Source organism: Rhipicephalus microplus, chromosome 5 (assembly GCF_043290135.1).
Source record: "Rhipicephalus microplus isolate Deutch F79 chromosome 5, USDA_Rmic, whole genome shotgun sequence".
NCBI lineage: Eukaryota > Metazoa > Arthropoda > Arachnida > Ixodida > Ixodidae > Rhipicephalus > Rhipicephalus microplus.
Genome location: NC_134704.1, coordinates 190174609 through 190196325, shown reverse-complemented (window position 1 = coordinate 190196325; position 21717 = coordinate 190174609). Strand labels below are relative to the sequence as shown.

The 21717-nt window shown below is 43.1% G+C and overlaps 2 protein-coding genes across 21 annotated transcripts in view; one reads left to right on the top strand and one right to left on the bottom strand.

Annotated features, from left to right (window-relative positions):
• Positions 1 to 10162, bottom strand: part of LOC142817616 (uncharacterized) — a 40369-nt gene extending 30207 nt beyond the window's left edge. Inside the window, exons 1-2 of the mRNA XM_075894671.1 lie at positions 10051 to 10162; positions 2986 to 3269 (exon numbers count right to left, since the gene is read on the bottom strand). Of these exons, the coding sequence (XP_075750786.1) occupies positions 2986 to 3269; positions 10051 to 10112 (346 nt within the window). The 5' untranslated portion in view covers positions 10113 to 10162. The remainder of the gene's footprint in view (positions 1 to 2985; positions 3270 to 10050) is intronic.
• The window catches only part of LOC119174053 (uncharacterized), a 461603-nt gene that overhangs the window by 41869 nt on the left and 398017 nt on the right, over positions 1 to 21717 (top strand). For 17 of the 20 annotated variants that reach the window (XR_012895535.1, XR_012895534.1, XM_075896324.1 and 14 more), the window contains exon 1: positions 10198 to 10609. The exons of 2 other annotated variants lie outside the window; for them this stretch is intronic. The gene's annotated coding sequence lies outside the window, so the exon portion shown is untranslated. Of the gene's footprint in view, positions 1 to 5934; positions 6050 to 10197; positions 10610 to 21717 lie in introns of those variants that run through there. One more of the 20 variants, XM_075896309.1, reaches the window with a different exon arrangement.

Genomic DNA, 21717 nt, shown 5'->3' with positions numbered 1-21717 from the left:
TCTGCGTACAAGAAAGGTTGACTCTGTGTTAAAACCGAGGTTAGATCATTAATATAGATTAAGAATAAAAGCGGGCCCAGTATGTATCCTTGCGGGACACCTTTGTCAATAGATTTAAAAGTGGAGAGGATGTTAGAGACACAAACAGCTTGCTGTCTATTAGATAAGTAGCGATTAATCAGCTCCTGCGCACTACCGACGACACCTATTGAGTTGAGTTTGTCTAATAGTATGTTGTGAACTATGGAGTCAAATGCCTTAGAGAGGTCAATCAACAGTGCTCCTGCAAAACATCCAGAGTCAAGCGCGTGTTTAATATAATCGGTAAAGGAGAGTAGTGCGAAATCTGTTGAATAGCCTGCATGAAAACCAAATTGTTGAGTGGATAGAATACGAAACCTATTTAGATATTTAGATAATCGTTTTTCAATACGCTTCTCTATTATTCTACTGTATGATGAAAGAATGGCAATGGGTCGGTAGTTGCTAATAGAAGTTCTATCACCTTTTTTAAAGACTGGAATTATCTTGGCCTTTTTAAGCTGTGATGGGAAGATGCCAGTTTTAAACACAAGGTTAATGATATAGGCTAAGGGGGTCGAGATCACGTGAGAGATGCATTTCAGGTGAATAGGCTGAATGTTATCAAGACCAGCACTTGTTATTTTCGTGTGATTAATTATTTCCACCAACTCATCTGGGCCTGTTGGAAAGAGGTAAAAAGACTGAAGACATTTCCTAATTGTTGGCTGGTAATCATGAGGCAAGAGGGAAGTGTTAGCACAGAAGTACTTGTTGAAGGCGTTCGCAATGTCGTCTGCATTTCTAAGAACACCCTCTGATGACCGTAATTCAGTTATAGCTGGCTCACTTACTGATCTGTTTAGAAATGAAATAATTGTTTTCCATTGATCTTTGCTGTTGTTACCAGCGTTATGTATCCTGTGCGTATAATAATTTCTTTTAGCTTCTTCAAGGACTTTGTTAAGTAGGTTGCAGTACTTTTTATATCGCGATCGCAGGGCAGCATTGAAAGGCCGTTTCTTTAACTTTTTATATAAATTGTCTTTCCTTCGCAAGCTCTTCATTAGGCCAGATGTGAGCCATGGGTTGTGAGGGGCCGCAAAGTTCTTGCGACATTTGACAAAGCTGGTAGGATCGTCTAAGCACTTTTTGACGGCAGATGAAAAAGAATTAAAAGCATCTTCAGGATCACTAAGCAGTTCTAAGAAAGACCATTCTATGGCTTCTACACACTTGACTAAATTTGTTTTATCCAATATTTTTTTTTGAAAAGAGCTTAACTGATTAGGTATGGCACATTCAAATTGGCAAACTACAGGGTAGTGGTCAGTTAAGCTGGCTTCGAGGACGCCACAGTCGTTTGATGGAATGAAATTTGATAAAACGTGATCGAATAAAGAACTGGACGCACCAAGTACGCATCTAGTATGAACCGAGATTAGAGATTCGTAGCCAAATCCTAGAAAGCACGCAGTGTAATCAGGGTACGCTGAGGTGCTTGCATCGAGAAGATTGATGTTTGTGTCACCTAGGATCACGACATTCTTGTTGAAAATGGATGAAAGTGATGAACAGAAATCGGAAACAGAGGATGACGGTGAACGATATATGCAGCCTAGGATTGTCTTATTACCGCTCGATGGCTAAGATGGGTTAGCAATTTCAATCCACACGGACTCGGTATTCTCAACGGAAAGGCTGAGATCATATCTTCTTTGATATGGAATTGATGCAGATACGAATATAGCTGCACCACCAAAACTACCAGACAATCGATGACAATACTCGGGAACGTATGATGGGAAACAGAACATATTTTTGTCGTGAGGCGATAGCCATGTTTCAGTGACGCAAATGAAAGAAAAGTTCAATTGATATGACGACAAAAAGGCATGTATGCTATCGAAATTTTTTTTAAGACTACGTGAAATAAAGTGAACAACAGGCAAATATCGATCGCAGCAAAACTGCTGAAGTTGATCCGCGGTGAAATACATTGTAAAGAACCGGTAAAAAAGAAAAAGAAACGAGAGAAAAAAATACAAGATATGCGCTGAACTGTTCGGTAAATAAGCTATAAAAATGGTTCAGCCGGTCTGCTGGAAAATAGACAGGTCTTCTTCTGAAGAAATACGGAAAACACGGCTTTCATTCGACTTTCTGGCTTTAATCTGGCAATTGTCAGTCCATAGGTGTTGCCAATGTTTGTCTTTCTTGAGTGATAGAGCCTTTGCGAAAAGCCGCTTGTTCTCTGGAGTGAGGTGTCATTGACAAACACAGCGTTTGAATGAGAGCCAGAAAAGCCAAGGTCACGAGAAGTAAGCCGAGCCTTTCTCGCTTTGTTTACGAATTCTTGTTTTTTTGCCCGAGAACAAAATCTGGCGACAATGTTTTTGGTAGACCCAGCCTTTGTAGGCACTCGATGAACGATGTCGATATCGGAGTCAGAAATCGTGCAGTCAACTTTCGAGGAAATGGTTCTAATGATCGCAGAACAATCCTCACCCTGAGAGTAAGGAACTACCTTCAATTCTACGTTGTTCGCCCTGGAATACTGTTCCATTTGGGCAACTTTTTTGCTCAGAATTTCGTTCCTACGCTCCAGATCCTTGTTGGCTGAAACGAGGGCTGAATTTTCTGATTTGATTGCCTCTATCACCGAATTCAGCATGGTGACACTAGATATGAGGCTCTCAATTTCAGCTTTAAGAGTTACTACATCCGGTTCAAAAGAACGCATCTTCTCTTGAAACTTTACAAGTAGCCTTTCAGCTACCTCGTCCAGCTTGCTTTCGGATAAAGCCTCAACTTTTTCTAGCCTTTTGACCAACTCGGCACAAGTAGGCATTGCGACTAATGTACAACAAAAGCACAGAAAAAACAACGCAGGTATACTGGCAGCAGCAGTTGCAAAATATAAAAAAGCAGAGTGACAATGAGCGAAAAAAAAAACAAACTAACCTGCGGGTACAAAGAAGTGAGTATAAGTCAGCGTTCCGCCAACTGCAACCGCTGCTGCCAAATGAAAGCCGTGGCCAAGGTTGCGTTGGCTTTTATGATGAAGTGGTCCGAGATGCTGAAGGCAGTGCGCAGGCAGTCCACGCACGAAGATAATCCAAGTGTAATCCATGCTGTCGGACAGGACGCTGATCGGCAGAAGGGTTCCACGCTTGATCGATATGACGCAAGAGCAGATGCGTTGAACAGACAGTGCGAGCTTGAAGTTCACAAAGGGGCCATTCACACTGCGGGTACAAAGAAGTGAGTATAAGTCAGCGTTCCGCCAACTGCAACCGCTGCTACCAAAATAAATCTTGTGTGGACAAGTGGCGGCCTCCCACGGCAATCTCTCTAACGAGCAAGCGCGCCGCGCCATGTTAAAATTGATTGATATGTGGGGTTTAACGTCCCAAAACCACCATATGATTATGAGAGACGCCGTAGTGGAGGGCTCCGGAAATTTAGACCACCTGGGGTTCTTTAACGTGCACCCAAATCTGAGCACACGGGCCTCCTTCATTTCCGCCTCCATCGGAAATGCAGCGGCCGCAGCCGGGATTCGAACCCGCGACCTGCGGGTCAGCAGCCGAGTACCTTAGCCACTAGACCACCGCGGCGGGGCGCCATGTTAAAATCAACCAGTGGCTTAGGATGGGCATGATACGTGTAATTTTTTGGCATATATCGGGGTTTGCCGAGAGAAAAGAAAGCAATTTTTAGCCGACTTTGATAAATATTTCGAATTCCAGGCCACGTGCTGCCTGGAATATTTTTTTCTCGGGCTGTCGGGAGCCTCTACTACCGATCGGTAGTGGTTTTTTACCGTGCTCAAGTGTTGCAGGGCCCCTTTAAAGAACCCCAGGTAGTGGAGGTTTCAGAAGCCTTCGCTATGGCGTCTCTAAAATTCATATGATGCTTTTGGGACGTTTCACCCCACATATCATCATCATAGTGTTTTCCAAGCGACTCGTAGCCGTTGGTTGACCAATCCCTGATTTGGTAACCAACAATTGTGGAGCTTCTTTGCCACGGTGCTCTAGTGGCTGCTGATCCGCAGGTCGTCGGACATATTGCCGGCTGCGGCTGCGGCATTTTGGTTAGAGGCGAAAATGCTGTAGGCCGATGTGCTCAGATTCGGGTACACGTTAAAGAACCTCAGGTGCACTCTTAAAAAAATGGAGTGACGTTCTCTCCATTTAAGGAGAAACGGCGATGTCCCCAATGTTCGTCTTTAAATAGAGAAACGTTGCTCCCTCATCCACGGAGAAACACGTTCCTCCTTATTAAAATCAACATGGCTGCTCCCCGCCGAAGCGAGTAGGCTTAGCAAATGCAACGATTCTCGACTGATAAGGAGTACACGGCACTGAAAGTTACAAAAAAAACGGTCCCGCTGAGCTTGATATTGCACGAAATGATTATAAAAACAAGCAGACGAACCTGTGGCGGTGAACACATCGCGAAAGAGAACAACGGAGCAAGTACGTTTCGTTCGGTCAGCGAAGCCACGTTCACTCCGACAGACACGGATGTATACTGCAGAGCCCTCACCTGAAGAGTGCATGCTAGGCTTGCTGTATTTATTTCTCGCAGATTCACATAGTGTGGCGACGTTATCCATGCGTTTACGAGTCCACAGGTCACGAGATGTGCCCCCAAACCGTAGACTCGATCGCAGTGAAATCATTCCGACTCAGTATTACAGCTTTGATAGACAGATATTCAACGTTATGTAAGTAGCTGGAGGTGTGAGAGCGTCATAGCAGTGAAGTAGGTGGTAGCTGGCACCATCTGGAGGGACTAAACAAAACTAAAAAAAGTTGCCTGCCGCGACGTACGTTGTCATACCCACTTTCACGGCTCCCTCGCAGATTGTTTACGCCTCAGCCCATTTAGGATTATATACGTCACAGCCCATTGAGGATTACTCTCACTGAAACCGGAAGCCTAAATATGTGCTGGTGCAATGCATATAACTACACAAGCACACATGGACACATACTGCACATAAAGTGCGCAACAAGTATACGCTAACATATATGCTAACAAGTACGCAACAAGAGCACAATCATACACTCACAGCAACGACCCACACTACGACGTGTTTTATCACACCCTACTATGAAAGCGCACCAGCCTATATAGCGATGAATTTCGACTGACCATAGTGGCACAGGTTACAAGTAGGTTTTCTTACACTTTTTTTAAGGTTTGCGTCAATACCAGAACATGCGCACACGTATATATAATGTATCTGATACTTAGACAAACGCGAATTTATCACTGGTTGCACAATACTGAACGGAATAATTACTAGAGCTTATCAGGTTTTCACGAAGGCGGACACCCCCAGGCCTTGCATAGAACGCCCACGGCATTCCGAACGCTGCGCCTTCTGTCGACCACTGCCACAGTTACTTTTTTTTTCTCGAAGCCTCCGAGAGTGCAAACACTTGCCGCGCGTTAGCCATTTTGGAGGTCACGTTTTTTTTCTTCTTGTTACTTGGAGAGGGCGCAGCATGCAGACCAAACTTTGTCTCCGTCGTGGTAGGTGTTCTGTGGTCACGTCGACCTCGTTTAGTTGCTTCGTCTTAACGTTTGCTTATATTCTTTTTACGCGCGTACCACAAGTGTGACCATTAGCCATGGATACAGTACACCACTAGCCCTTCAATGACAAGGTTTTTGATGCGGTAACGACCGTCCTAGCAGTGTATACGTACGTTACAACGCGGGTCTTGCGAGAGAAATAAGCGATGACATCGCATCTGACGGTATTTTTTCGTGAGCTATGACAGTGGCTGTTGGCGTCGCGGCAGCTCTAATACTTGAGTGGAGGAACTATCGCTGCAGTGCGCAAGTTCACTATAACTTTATAGAATGTTGTGTCTGCATACTTTTCTGCTTCAGATGCCTCTCACGATTCGCCTGTCAACCGGCGATCATAGTGCGTGCCACAATTTTGTTGTTAGCGCTATGGCTGTGGTAGGTATTACTCTGGATTCGGAATACTCTTTTCACAAAGGTGAGTGAGCATTAGTACTTATTTGCTGTGCACAGCTGTGACTCAAACTGCAGTTTGTGTTGAGTTTCTCACGACAAAGGACATGGACGAGAAAGGCATACTGCACGCGTTCATAATTCCTTCCTACTTTTCAGTGCTGGCATGGGCAATTCAAAAGGAATGCGACTCAGAATTCGGTTTAACCTACAAACTTTTTCACAAAAGTTTAGTTATGATGATGTTTAAAAAGTTTCTGATGGTTATAATCTAGCCTGGCGAATAAACACTCGGTGAAACTTCGCAGCCTGTTTCCCTTTGTGCTTTCACCTGCCGTGGTAGCGTAGCCTTATTGGGTGTCGGGTGACTATGCTGAAAGACGCAGGTTCGACTTCCGGCCACGGCGGCCGTATTCGAATGGTGGTAAACTGCAAAGAACATCCATATGGCGGTAGTGGCTGGTATAACTCTATCAATTGTATATGATCGTATTTTCACGCATGGACTGTAGAGTGGTATCAGGTTTCCTAGAATGATGAAAAATTAGGTGTGATGTTTTTTACGCGCCTCGTTGAATTCATGAGTGCTGTTGGTGCCGTGCGAAACTAAAAATGCGTGGGCTTACCAAGTATGTCGACACCAAAAAAATCATTATTTTTTTACACTCTAAGGTAATCGATAAAGCAAGACTGCTTGGGAAGCAGAGCTTCTTGTATTCGTGACAAATTGGTAGTATGAAATAACACGAGACACACATGGAAGTGTGCGGAGCATCGTGCGAGTGCCTGACGATGAAAAAAAGAGAGGCTTTTACTCTACACTAATAAAAGAAAAGAAAACGTCACTCCTGCATTGATTACAACAATCTTAGGTAAAAGCAATCGCTCGCGACTGGCCGCGGCCGGCTATAGGCTTGGCGTGCGCATACGCGCGAGCAAGACCTCCGTGATATAGGAGAAACTTGAACGCTGAAGGATGAACGTTGCTCCTTTGGTCCTAGCCGCGAGAGGGCGCGACGGGTAAAGCGCCCGAAATGGAGGAATTCGCTGCGCCGAAGGAGGAACGGAGCCCGTTTCAGCATTCTCGCTCTTTTTTTAGAGTGTGGTCAAAACTTCCGGAGCCCTGCACTACGGCGTCTCTCATAGTCATATGGTGGTTTTGGTACATTAATCACCCAAAATCAATGAATCAACCAGTGGGAAGCTACGCCTTTGAGGGTTGAACGCGATAGCGATATCCTGTCTCTAGTGCGTACTGTGTCCAGAATTCCTTGTGTCAGTGAATCGTTTACATACGGCTGCATTCTGTGTAATGGGTAGAATAATTTAAACAATGAACTAGTGTGCGCGTGAAATATTTTTGAGCATGCTACGCGCCCATTACGTTTCATCAAGGGAAAATGTGCAGTAAGATGTGTTTCTATCTAGTGGGGTGCCCGCTTTAATACATGAAGTCATGACAATCATATCCTGATGCCCGATCGCAAGATACGCTTGTACCACGCATTATTACTGTGATAATACATGTTACAATATGAGGCATGCACACGGGGTGCATGCGTTTGTAAAGTATGGAAGTTAATTTCACTGCATTTCAAAGCAGAGGAAGTGTTTTTCAGATACTTTTGAAGCAGAAGTGTGCCTCCGGGGTAAAACACACGCTGGCCACCGAAACAACCTGGGTTCGACCCTTCCGCAGACGCAGATGGTATGACTTATTTGAATTGAATCTTGATTTTTTGGCCCCGCAAGAAAGATGATTTTTTGATCACAGCCCGGCACCTGAATTTCTGCGAAACTAGCACTTAAACACTATTGCGTTAAAATGCGAGGCATATTGCATAGAACAACCATGAAATAACTTGAATCGCGTCGAGGTGAATAAAAGAGGCTTCTAGTAAAAATGACGGACGTCATTAGGACGCTTCTGACACTTTGATTACTTTTTTCTTCCTCCTTGCGTGCTGCCACTTCATCTTTCTCGCGAAAGAATCAATATAGTTATTTGCAGAAGTGCCGTAGCCAACTGTGGGCAATCCATCGGGCCCGGAGATCAGTGTAATGTCTTCAACTCACTGCAAAAATATCCAGGTGGCCTGAGCCTGGGCCTGGGCCGGAAATCATGCAAGCCTTTTTTCAACAAAATTTTTCTATCCTTCCTTCTTTGAATGAATGAAAGCGTAATTTCAAGGGCTCGTTTTTCTCTGTTAAACATAATAGCAATGTGAACTAACAAACAGTTATGCCAGGGTCTGTCTGTTGGCTCTCATTGATACCTTTGAGTGTTTCAGACTATTTCCGTATGCGTAATTCTCACACGCTAGTTCTATTTCTTTCAGAAGGGGATGTCGTTGGCTGTTGAACTTCTGTTACGCATACTGAAGACCTGTATTACTTTATGCCGCACGAGGATTTCTGCGTTCAGTCATAAGCTTCTCCGTTCAGTCATAAAGTACATACATAAACTGCATTTATTACTGCACTAACAAACAAGGGCAAGAGACGGATTTCACCAGTAAACATCGCCTTTCTACGGGATATTTTTTCGAAGCTCTTCCCGCACAAAGAATGCCGACGCTGGTAGGTTTCTAGGATGGCGTTTGTATGCTGAAATTCGTAATATGTATAGGTTCCAAGGTTGGTCCAGTTCTGACCAAGTTATTCCCTAGCAAGATTTACGAGCATATTAAAAACACTTTGCTTGATTTTATTATGAAAAGTTTTTGGTGTGAAGGCGTTCACAATTTTCGGTAGTGATGAGGACTTTGCAGTTGCGGTAACCTCAGTTAGCGAAAATTTTAACTTAAATGAAGGAGGTCAGAGCATTACCTGAGTATGACTTCGAATAGTAAAATGCTATTTTCAGCCATTCCGTTAACGTGATGAACCGCGTACGCTGTAATCTCAAAGATCTTCAAAACTTCTGCTAAATTTGTATAAAACAGCATAGCCATATTTTACCTCAAGTCGGTCATCAGGAAATTGTAGCACTAGATGAGTGATAGCTTAAACGCACAAGTTGTGCACCCATTTGATATTGGTTACCAAGTTGTTGCACTGGCCTCTGTCGCTGAACAATTAACAAAGTACATTAGGTTTAGTCCAAGCGAACATGGTCAAAGAAAACTATAGGAGGAAACATCGTACGTGTACCGTGCATTCATTGAATATCTGAGAGGCTAAAGAAAGTAGGAAGCAGATGGAGCGTTGATATTGTTTTTATGGCTACCAATAGGCTTGGTAAGATTTGTGCAGCTGTGTAGAGAAGAAATGAGTGGTAAAAGGGATAAAAAAAACCAACCAATGATTGCTTCATAAAACACACCGACAAATTCACTGTTTGCCGTAAATGTGTAGTGTACAGGCTCTTTTTTTTTTCTTCTTCTTCGGCTTTACACCAGACAGGACGGGCAGGAGCAATGACTATAGATAATATTGGAGCATAAGAGAATGCAAACTGGAGGCTCACGTCTCGTCTTTTTTTTTACACAATGGAGAATGTAAGTGCACGCCATAACTCGAGAAGTGCGCAATTTTGTTCCGGCACATAAATAGAGAATAGCGTTCGATGCTTGAGGCATGGCATATTGTGAATAGCGGTAGCGCATGCGCGCGTCAACCATCGATTGACTTGCATAAAGAGAAACTTTCACGCACACTACCACGCGTGCCAGGAATAAGTTCGCATAATATATAGGCATATACGTTTTCGTGCTTTCGTTTTTTTCCGCCGTTGTTTTATTAGGTAGTAGGCGTTTGTCGCGTCCTCACTCACTTCTTGTATCAGCGTTTGCGCGCTCTTTTTTTAACGAAGTACTGCCTTCTCTCTGCAAGATGCGATCTTACTTTCTCTCTCAAATTTATGCTGAGATCTTTAGTTCAGCTGAAATGTTGTCTTCTCCTTTGATTTTGCCTGCTAAGAACGATGTGCTCTCACAAAAGACATGACCATCGTTGCAGAACTTTCGAACTGCAGACAGTTTGCAGGACCATTTTGGTGTGATGAAGCCTTTTGAAAGAACTTACTGCGTGGGCCTCAAAAGATGCAGGCTCCCAGTGGTAGTCACAGACAATAACTCTCCGTTCATTCGCCGCTCGCGGCGCTATCCCGGAGAGCAGCGCGGCAACTCTGTTAGGGAGATTCGCAGCTGGCAAGAGGAAGCGTTGTCGGAGCCGCAACTCACGTACGTACGACAGAATGCATGCCACCGAAAAAAGAAGGAAAAAAAGCAGAAACCCTCGCCTGGGTTCGGGGCCGCACATCTGCTGGAGAGGCCGCCACAAATGCGACGCAGCAGCAGAAAACAAGGGCGATGGCAAGCTGTTCCGGCCGCGTTCACCGCATGGCTGCGGCGTTGTCGGTGACGCACATATGCAAGCGCCGATACGTCCGTTACCTGTGGTCGGCATGCCACCGACTATAGCACAGTCGCGCATTCGTGGCTGCTCGGCTCCTGCCTTCTGCACTCTAAGCAAGATGGAGGTGGCTCTTTCCTCGAGCAAGTGTCGGTTCGACTGGCTCATGTGACAGGTTTCGAAGCAGCACAACGCCAATTTTGACCTTCGCCGCTGATCGCCTGTCTGTGTGAGTGTTACATTATCCGCACTGTTGCTTCTGTTGAATGGTTACCCAAAGTGAAAACAATTTTGACGTTGTGAATTGGTGTGGTTAACGTTCTGACCTTTGCTCCGCCTGCAATATTCCAGCGACGATGCTTTGTAGGTCGTTGTACATAAATAATGGCATCTGAATTATGCCTATCGAATGAGGTATACGCGATACATTAGGTAATTGCATTGTTCAAACGGTAGCTTTGAGAACATTCGCAAATACGAGTACTAACAATTTCTTGCGAGATTAAACGGTATAATCATGGGAGGGCCAAAGTATTTTGTAAAGAAAATTTTCGTCATGATTTCTACAACCTAATTAGTTGAGATACAATACGGAGCCAGCGAAATGTAAATGCTGGAAACTGTAAATAATAGAAAAATAATTTAACGCAAGCGTACTGCGGTCACTATAACAATGAATTCCGACCTAAATAGATGTCGTATGTTGCCAAAGCTGAAAAAAATAGCTAAATTTTTAGAAATGTCTAGCTAATTACACTTGAGTGTTACTAAAACAAAATTTATTTGATTTAGAAGCGAGAACAAGTGTGAACATTACAAGAATTCTCTCTGGTTTATAAATAATAAAATGCAATGGGTCCCTTTGTTCAATTTTTAAGTGTACTTTTCATTGAGCGCCTAAGCTGGACACCTCAAATGAAAAAAAAATACACGCCAATATGCCTCAATCGATTCCTGTTATAAACAAGCTTAGGTTCCTAGTTGATAATTGCTTCAGGCTCCATTTATATTCACATAAAAAGCAGCGCGAATAACGAGGGACAAGGAAAGAAGGAGACAGGCAGCAGCACTGTCTGTCTCCTTCTTTTCTTGTCCCTCGTTATTGGTGCTGCTTTTTATGTGAATCATGTCGCACCAACTCGTCCAAGCAACCGCATTAGCTACTTCCAGTTATATAATTGTTTAGTTCATTCACATATACATTACTCTCTTTTATTGGGGGTAGAACTTGAAATTCCAATATAGACAGGCTGTTTGTTTTAGAAAAAAGGTCTGTGCGCTACATAGAAAGCCTGAAACCCGACAAACATACTCTTCTACTTTTCACCAAGCTTCAGATACTGACTGTGTACCTATTATACAATTTTAAACCAGCATATATGTCACTAATAAAATAGAAACACCGTTGGCAGGTATATGAAGCATTGCTACCAAAGTGATACTCCCAATTATCTACGCTTTGATTGTTTTCAATCACCTTTATTTAGCACAATGTATAGAAACATACAATAACATACTAAATGATTTGCCTACTACACGAAAATAGCGTGTTCGAACTATTAGAACCACGTACACAAAACACACTGTGAACAATGAAGTCAAGATGTACTTTCTTACTTGTAATGAGCCATGATTGTAATATCTAATATACATGTTTCTTTTAGTGTCCTAAATGAATTTTCATATTTGTTAAAAGTCGCTCATTTTCTTTTTTTCTCAAATGCATTTCTGTACAATACTTAGTATTGTGTATAAATATTTCTCATGGTTTCAACTGTTTGTACACTTTTTTATCTTGCTACTGCTGATTGGTAATGACTGCAATGGGTTATTTCAAAAAGTGTGCTTTGAAATCTATTATTCTTCTTGAGTTCGAGTTTTGTGTCCTCTCGTTTAAGACAAGAAATGAAATTTGTATATTTTGTTCCACTTGACTTGAGCAAATGTATGGGTGGTAGACCTTAGGCAGAGGTAATCTGCCTTTACTTTCTCTAATCTAGGCAATCTTTCTGTGCGAATAAACAGTGAATGAATAAATGAATGAATGAATGAAATGGAGGAGATATGACTTCTATACACTCATTTGTAGCAGTAGTGTCAGCTATAGGGTGTTTTCGAACAGCGTATTCAAACGCTGTATGTAGTGGTCAGTGTTTGCGTCCAACCGCAAAAAAAAAAAAATAGAACCATGCATCCTGCACGGCCCGCCAAGCCTCTTTGAGGTAACCTGAGTGTGTGTCAGCGTTTGCGGGCGATAAACGCTATTCGAAAACTCATATGGAGCCGATACGCAAACGCTGCGCCGGCAGCGCCCGCTAACTTGGCGTACGCTATTCAAAAACTCCCTATAACAATAGCTTACGGTACACTTAGTCCATTCATACATATCTCAGCATCGTAGCTTTCATGTCCATTGTTAATATTTATTGGTCAAATACACGGGTTGTGGTGGTTCGATGAGCGCCCCCTGCAAAATCTTTCATTAGAAGTTTTTCATAAAAAAATATGCAGATGCCACGTACAGTGGAAACCAAAGATATCCGAAGCACAAATGACGACAGGTGATATGTCACTTTAAAATCAGCACAACGTTACAATGCGGAAGTAAATTATGCCATACATGACTTCCATGTCATGAGTGTCATGTTTAGACGTGTCATGTGCCTTCGTCCTTTATTCACATCAAGTGAAACCAAATTTGGCATATTTGGAGTTAGCGAAACGGCCACGAGCGCTCTGTGAGAGTAGCATGTGGTTATGTTAACATGACAATTATGTTATCAGTATCATGTTTTAACGTGGCATTTACCTTCGTTATCTATTCACGTCACGTGATACTAAATTTGGTATGTGGAGCTAGCCAAGTGGCCGCTAGCGCGCTATGAGCGTATAGTATGTAGTCATGAATTACAAGACGCGCATGTCATGGTTAAAATGTTTGGATGTTTGGAGCAGATTAAAGAAAATGTTGTTTGCTCCAACATTACGCAACATAATTTGGCGGCTAGTACGCCAGAAAGAAGAAACGCCCAACGCTATGTCAGAGTGAAATCAGTAAGGGAGGCGGACATGGATTTTGAAGTTAGTGCACAAGAGACTGCTCCACGCACTACGTGTAAAATGGTCACTCGTCATGTGAATGGTTACTCGTCATGTGCACATTATAGACGGACCTGCTGCACTTGAGTGGAACATCGTTATTGATCGGAATCCACTGACTCCAGGCGCCAAAAATACAGGCTCGGTAATTATTGTGTTCGATGGCCTAAAAGGGGCCAATTTTGTAAGTTATGGGCCAACTTTGTTCTGTTGTTACCTGTACCTCGAGCAAATGAACTTATGCTATGTGTGTGAGAAGCTTGGACATCGGGCGGATGTCTGTCCTGCACTCGACTCCTTGAATGCCGGGGATGCAGTGCTAGGAATTGTGCAAATGACCATAACTGTAAGCCTTGTTGTAAGCTGTGTGGAGGATGACACCTGACGGCGGATAAACAGTGCAGACATAGGAATCGTTCAGCCGACAGGAGCGAGCCAGGGTGGAGCTAGCAGCGGAACAAGAATCAGTCAAGGTGGCGCAGCGTGCAAGCGTCTCTCAACGCCATGAGAAAGGCTTGTGCTCTCGAAGCAGTTCGAAGTCGAGACGACGGTCGTCGTGTGGGAGGACAGCCTCAAGGAACCGCTCTGAATTCATTTGTAGACGCAGTAGTGCAGCTTGAAGGCAAACAACCTCGGCTGATGAGGTCAATGGTGGACCCATCACTGGTCGAACGTGTGAGCAGAGCCAAGAGAATGTATGTGGTAATTGGGATAAAGACAGAATTCGCGCAATTGGAGAAAAATAATCAGAAGAATGCGTGAAATAAATTATTGTAGACCAATTTTAATGCAAGTACAGGTATCGCAATAAATTGTCTGATGTTCGACAGTAGCTGCTAATACAGCACCAGTAATTTCGTCAATATTGCAGGCAGTCATGCTACATTACTTGAACACCATGACAACTGATATTATATGCGATGGATATCTGCTTGCATCAAGCATTTGAAGAATAGTTAAACAATATTTTAAATATTCTGCTGAAAGGCCCCTGCCTCTCGTGTTAAACATGCATATGTCATCATCAAGTGTTTAGCAAAATATTTCAAGCACATGTCAGGCCAACAAAACTTCAAACAGCCAAAATGATTATTATCGTTAGCCCAGCGCTGGATTCTTTTCCTTCCCAATAGTGCACAGAAACTTAAGAACATACACGTTGTCTCCAAAGAAGGATGCCGTTTCTCAATCAGCTAAAATATTTTGTCAATGACTTACATGAATACGATCATAATTATTGATTCTTGTCGGTATTAGATATTTCTCAATTAGTACAAAGTAGCTGAAGGAACTTGTGGGCAGTCTTGTACACTGATCACCTGTCGTTGGCAGTTGTTGAGGCTTTTTGGGTAAATTAAATCAACATAATCTTTCATGCAGGCTATAATGAATAAATCGAGCTATATGTGCATGTTTTTGCAAGGGAGGTGTTCAGAGATTTCTGGAAAAATCTGGAGCTATTCTACTCTGTGAAGGTGGGTGACCAGCCCAGCTGTGTCGCACAAGGATTTTGTTTGCTTACGTTTTATATTTGTACATCTATTAGGATTTTTGAAATTTAAGCATATGCTTTTTTAAAGCAGTTCCACCTCAATTTATGTGGCCTAGAAGTGCAACACGTCGGTTATGTATTTATGTATGCATTTAGTTCTTGGCTCTCTAATTTTTTCATTCACCTTTTTTGGTGTTATTTTTTATGCACCAGTAGTGAGTGGTAATGTTTGCCCCATTTCTGTAGTGCATACCCACTAGGAGCTTTCTGTAGATTAGGTATGCGTTTGCAGAGTCGCAGTACAGCCATACTTATTACTCTCATGGTTTCACTTACGTCAGTCAGTTTACCTAGTGCGTCAGCTGCCAATTAAAGTCAGTCTGAACGCATACAGTCCCTTAATTCAAAATTTGAATCTGAAGAATGTTCACAATCATAATTTTCTGTTCAATATGTAAGCTCGTGGAGTTGTGTGGGCCTATACAATAGAACCTCACTGCTACATTCCCGCCTAATACAAATTCCCAGCTGATTGATATGTGTGGTTTAACACCCCAAAACCACAATATGATTATGAGAGACGCCGTAGTGGAGGAATCTGGAAATTCGGACCAACTGTGGTTCTTTAATGTGCACGCAAATTTGACCACACGTGCCTGCAGCATTTTCACCTCCGCCGATAATGCAGCTGCCACCGCCCGGATTTGGTCCCCCGACCTGCGGGTCAGCAGCCGAGTACCTTAGCCACTAGACCACTGCGACAGGGCAATGATTTCCCGGCTGCTACGCTAACAATTGTGAAAATGAATTAAACCAATTTAGATTTTAGGTATTCTTAGATCCTGCATTTACTGTGCGCAATTTTTTCAGAAACATATCAACGTTTTGTTGTATATTGGTAGCATGCATCATGAATGTAAGACATGATTAAAAGATGTGAGACATTATTCCAACATCGCGGCCTCGGTGACTTCGAGGCAGTTTATTCACGTAGAGAATAACCTGTTTTGACAAGACGACGTCGCTGAAATGTTGCTGTGTCTCTGTGTGCATGAATAACAAAGGAACCAGCACGTAATGTCCTGATAGCACTGACGTAACAGCAGAGTTCGCATCCCAGTGTGTCGGTACTGCAACATGGCTGTTTTAGGGTCAGCAGTGCAAGCCATTCGTAGCCTTGCTATCAAGAACATTGAGAATACTCGAGTGCAGTGCGATAGCATTAGCAGCACCCATTTCACTGTATTCACATTTGCTTGCCGTTATTCATTTCTTAATGAACACGTGAACCATGCTGTGAAGGATGGAACATTTGTGCACATTGTAGAATATTGGCGTTGTAAACTCTCCCAGGGTGCCAATTGCGATTGCGACCGCAAAGTACCTAGTATGTGTCTGTTATGCAAATCATGCTCCTGTGTAGCTGTGAATTTTTTTAATGCTGTGGTAGTTGATCACGATGAATTATAGCTGTCACTTTGTAATGGTTTGTCTTGCTATGGCTTATATTAGTGCCTGATAAAACACTGGGTTTTTGTTAAAAGGCCCCTGGAACGGTTTTGGTGATTTTGTACAAACACATTGGGCTGGTAAATTAAGTCTCAAGGGTCATTTAGAGACCAATTTGAACACTCTGCGTATGCTGTGTAATTTATTACTACGCTTGAAAGCTACCAATCGCTGGAAATTGGTGCAGATCGTTGCAACCCGGTCAAATGCCTTTAAAACTGCCCATTCATAGAGCAACATGCTCCTCCCAGAGCACGTCAGCAGCCACGTCCACATGGCTGCTTATCTGACTGGCTGCCATGGGCTGTAGAATGTGCAGAAGTAAGATCGACTGGTAGGGTGGCAGCACCTATCAGATCAGATATCAGCCACTTACTTTGTGCTCTTTGTTTCTGTTGCCAGATGGCGTGCGTGCTGCCAAGCGCACTGCATGATGGCCTCCGAGACCGCACGCAACCTGTCAGTGTGCCATCTTGGAGGTCTAGACTGGTAAATTCTCAAAAAATTGAGCGCACTCATGAGAGCTCTGTGATCGCCAGCATGCCTCGTGAGTTGCGGCAGTCAGAAATAGGTGAGAAGGAGGGCATAATATAATTGTCTTCAGAGGTCTTGGTACACTGCAGGTCACTCAATTTATGGTGCGAATGGTTTCATGATGCTCTGAACTAAACGCTGACAAAACTTCAAAAACGCGTTTCAGGGTCTCTTCAATGAAAGTTCGCCGAGTTGAATAAGCGTTGAAGTACAAGAATAGGTAGGGCTACATAGAGGCAGGAATGCATACTGGTGATTCAGGTGGTGGAGTGGCCTATGTGCAGAGTCGGAGGGGCAGACACTTGATACTTCATGAGCTCGAAAAGGAGGAGGACGTGCAAATGAACAAAGAAGAGGGATCTGTAACTTTTGTAAGCGCTAAATTCACGTACGTGACACGAGTGAAGGACACAGGACAAGTGGTTGGCTCGTCTTGCATACAAGCATTTAGTGCTTACAAATGTTATGGATCAATACCAACTACCCTGAACACTGTGCCTTCTCAGAGAAGTAGGAAGTGGTGAATTCCAAAGAAGCATGTGGCCTGTGTAGGATGCTGCAAAGAATGTTTTGTGTCATCTGTGCATAGGCGTACCAGCCGTGGCGACAGTGGTGCCTGTTGGCTGCACGCCGTGGAAAGCAACAATTGAGGCGAAGTTTTCCTTTACGACAGTATTCACTGAATGATGTTAATACGGGGGAATATTACAATATAATGAAATTTCTCCAACATTGTAGCTGTGACGATTTTTCTTGTAGGCTCTTGCGGTGCGAGCCGCCTAAGCGGCGCTTTGGTGCCTTGTGCTGTAGCATTGCAGAGCAGGCCAGCGCTGAACAGGGGCCCAATAACATTTTATAACTTCTCCACGTTTTCATTATGCTGCAACTGGCTGAGGCAGTTACGGATGTGAACGAGCAAACTTTTTATGGACTGGTCAAATGACCTGCTGCTTCAGTAAAATTATTTTTTTTTGATCGAAAATAGATATCAGTGCTGTTTGTCGAAGCTGCTGTATGCTGAATAATGTTACAAATCTTTTTTAATGTTGTAGTGTTATCTGGAAGTGCCAAAAAGGGGTCTCCGCTTTAGTCTCCGATAAACCTGATCAGCCTTGCTTATGGTAACTTGGAGCAAAGGTGGCAGCTTGCAAAGTGGCGACGAACAAAGCAGTGAACTGGAGCACAGTGGGAATCTCAGCTTTTAAGCTTGCCCTTAAACTGGAGCCACCGGACCAAGGAGAAGGTGAAAGAGTTTGGTTTTTAGCACTATGCAGGCTTAATTGAGAGTCGGTTTAGTAGGTTTTCATTCAACTCGAATGGTCTTTTGCAGCTCGAAATACAACATGGACAGCAAAGCACACACGTGCAGCACTGTTTATTTCTTTCTCTTTCTCAGCAAGGACCAGCTCACAGAGATGTGTGCACGCACATACTACTAAACGCCTTGATACTGCAAGTGATAATATTTTATTACACTCATGTTATTTTATCTTGAAGCTGCTATAAGTAACCGTTGATAATGTGACCGGCGGCTACTTTATCTAAATATTATTTAAAAGAATATGCTCTCTGACTACCCCATGAAGTTTTAGGTATTGTTCAGTGCGTGACTGCCCTGTTTAATGTGCATGTGCTGTAATGAACACCGCAAAATTTCACAGATTCCTGATGTAAGAGGCAGGCGATTTTAATGATTGATATGTGGGATTTAACGTCCCAAAACCACCATATGATTATGAGAGTCGCCATAGTGGAGGGCTCCGGAATTTGAGACCACCTGGGGTTCTTTAACGTGCACCCAAAGCTGAGCACACGGGCCTACAACATTTCCGCCTCCATCGGAAATGCAGCCACCGCAGCCGGGATCTGAAGGGCGATTTTATGGCACACAAACAATTTTAAATGACAAAAAAGCAATGGCAAACAATATGCTGCCGTATTGAAAATAGTTTATTCTCTTACTTTTTTTTGTGGCCGTTTATAAGTGGTCCCTAGATGATGAATATATGTGTGTGTGGGGGTTAGGTTTGCCCCCCCCCCCACTCGCGAAAGAGTCTGTACGCCCCTGCATTTGTGAATCTTTTTTATTACATTCATCCCTTTCTGAAGTCAATCATTCAACCAACTGTAAAATCCTGGGGCCTCTTCGGAGGCTGTATGGTTTTTCAAAGTCCGGCAGAAATTCCAGTCTGCTTTAGTTGATCTGTCTCTGGCTCACTGACTTCAATGTGTTTGTATCAGGAAGGGCTTGCCCTGTTGAGTACTCGATTTCTTTTTAGGATGCTGTCTTTCAACTGAACTTCATACAAGCTGTCATAAATTCTCCTAATTATTGTCTTTGCCCATGCTACTGTTTTATTTGGTTGAACGGGGACATCCACTGACCCTTTCTAATCCTTGGTGAATCCTTCGCTTGTCTGTAATGGTAGCTCGTGCTTTTCAGCCTCTTCTACATTTTTATTTCACTCACATCGACTGTTTTCGATTACAGTAACTCTGAAGCTAGTGGCACACTCATTTTAGTGTGGCAACTCATTGACACTTGTGCTGGAGTACCATTCTTTTATTGAAGTGATGCGTTTTGTTAATAAACAAATGTCATTTGTGGGCCTGATTTGTTAACGCTAGTCGAGCCCAAGCTTCAGCAACAATAATACGCATAGATTGACGTTGAGGCATAGGCTTGCACTTGTCGAGCTTGGGGCACTGGGTCTGGTTATCTGCCTTGCGCACGATAGGGCAAGGTTGTGACTTGGCTGTACTGGAATGAACTCACACTGGGTCAACACCTGGCCCAGACCAACTGCAGGAATCTACCTTTTTTCCGCTAAACAGAATTTTCTGTATTCTTCACGTTTGAATATCAACATACTTGTACAGTTGCACGAGATATGAAAGTTGCCGTGCGACTGTTGACTTGCCTAACATCCCAGGGGCTAGTGGCATGAACAGTGCAAATCAAGGTTGTGCATTCTTCTCTCCCTTATTGTCTGTTGCATACTACAACAATCGCCTATAAGACGAAATGTACACATTTAAGTTCTCTCAGTTTTTAGCCCCTCCTTCGTCGCAATCCAAATGTATTCCTTTTTTATTGAAATAGAAAATAAACGAAGGAGTTTTTGTCACCGTTATTTAGTGACGGCTAACCCTTTTTCACTTGATTGGTACAAGTTAAAATATAAAAAACAATAGAATATATTTATTTATTTATTTATTTATTACAGTACTGCCGGTCTGATCGCCAGACCTTAGGCAGGAGTGGGCACAATGAGTACAAAAAATGGTTACAATGAACACATATGAAGCATTGCGGTGATAATAACAGCAAAAGAAGAAGAGTACAACGAGTTCATGGAAGCACATTGAAGACTGTATACATATATACAGTCCTACATGGGTCAAAGCAAAAGTTCTCCTATGGGCAGAACAAACACAGAGACGCCACGCTCACTTTTGTCCGCTCAGTAGTCGTGACAAATATTCGTTTCTTCGAAGAACTGTTGCAGCACCTTCATTGCTTTGCCATTTGTTCTGGATGACCATGAACCTAGTATTTTATTCATCGCAGATGGCCGCTCAGGACCTAACTTATGCAGTTTCTGTTCAAGTATTGATGTATGCATATGATGTATTTGCAATCCAGCACGATTCAAGATTTTGGATATGAGCAGATGAGAAGGGTGTTGCGTGAATCTTCATGGGCTGCTATCTCCGCAGCTGATTACAGAATTACTTGGGAAAATATGTCACAGCTGGCGCTAAGTACTGCTTCACTTAAACAGCTTCTCCAGGTAAGAGTGATCGCTGCTTAAGTAACAGGAAAAAGTGTGTTAGACTTGCGTGATACCACCTTCTTCTAGAAAGTGTATTATGGGACATGGAAATACTGTAGTTCTTGGTTGTGGCTCGCGTAATAACCTTCAAATAGGGATTGACTGTGTACTTTAAACATATCTAGCTAACAGCCTTGACTGATCACATTGCACAGTGCTGTCTGTAGCCTCTTATTATACTAAAGGAGGCTGTCAGTTGGCATGCTCATTAACAACCACAAATGATCCTTCGTCGTGACAGCAAAGTTCCTTACACACTGGACAGACGTTTAGTCTCGCTGATGCACCACTGGCCTGCATTTTAAACTACTCACCAGATACTGCATTCCCTACCACATCGAGACACGTCTCCAGTCAACCAGGTCTTGGAAACTGTCAGTTCACGGAAGATGTCGTAAATGGGACACTGCATGTCCAAAGCCTCTAACGTCATGACAACCTAACTGCCCTCTTGTCCCCTTGCATTGTCAGGATGCATCTTCTTTGTCCAGGGGCATTTGCATTTTCATACAAATGCATCGGTAGGGATACCCTATGGGCACATACGACTCTCATTGTCTTACTGGTGAAGACATGCTCACCTCATTATTTTGTGCCAGTTTAAACAAATGCTCAGTTTAGACAGGCACGTTCCAGAAATGAAAGTCAACCAAATTTCATTACAATTGTTTCAGGCGTTCACTGAGTGAAATTCTTTGGGAGCAATGATTAGGAGTGTTAAAAATATTGACCGCAGAATTTGATTGGAAAGAAATACAACAAGAAAGTATATTTTCTGCTGGCAACAGCAGTGTACACCACATGTGACATGGCGGAAGCATTTAGTCAGTCACACTGAAGTTAATAATAAGAAAAAGTACAGGGCAT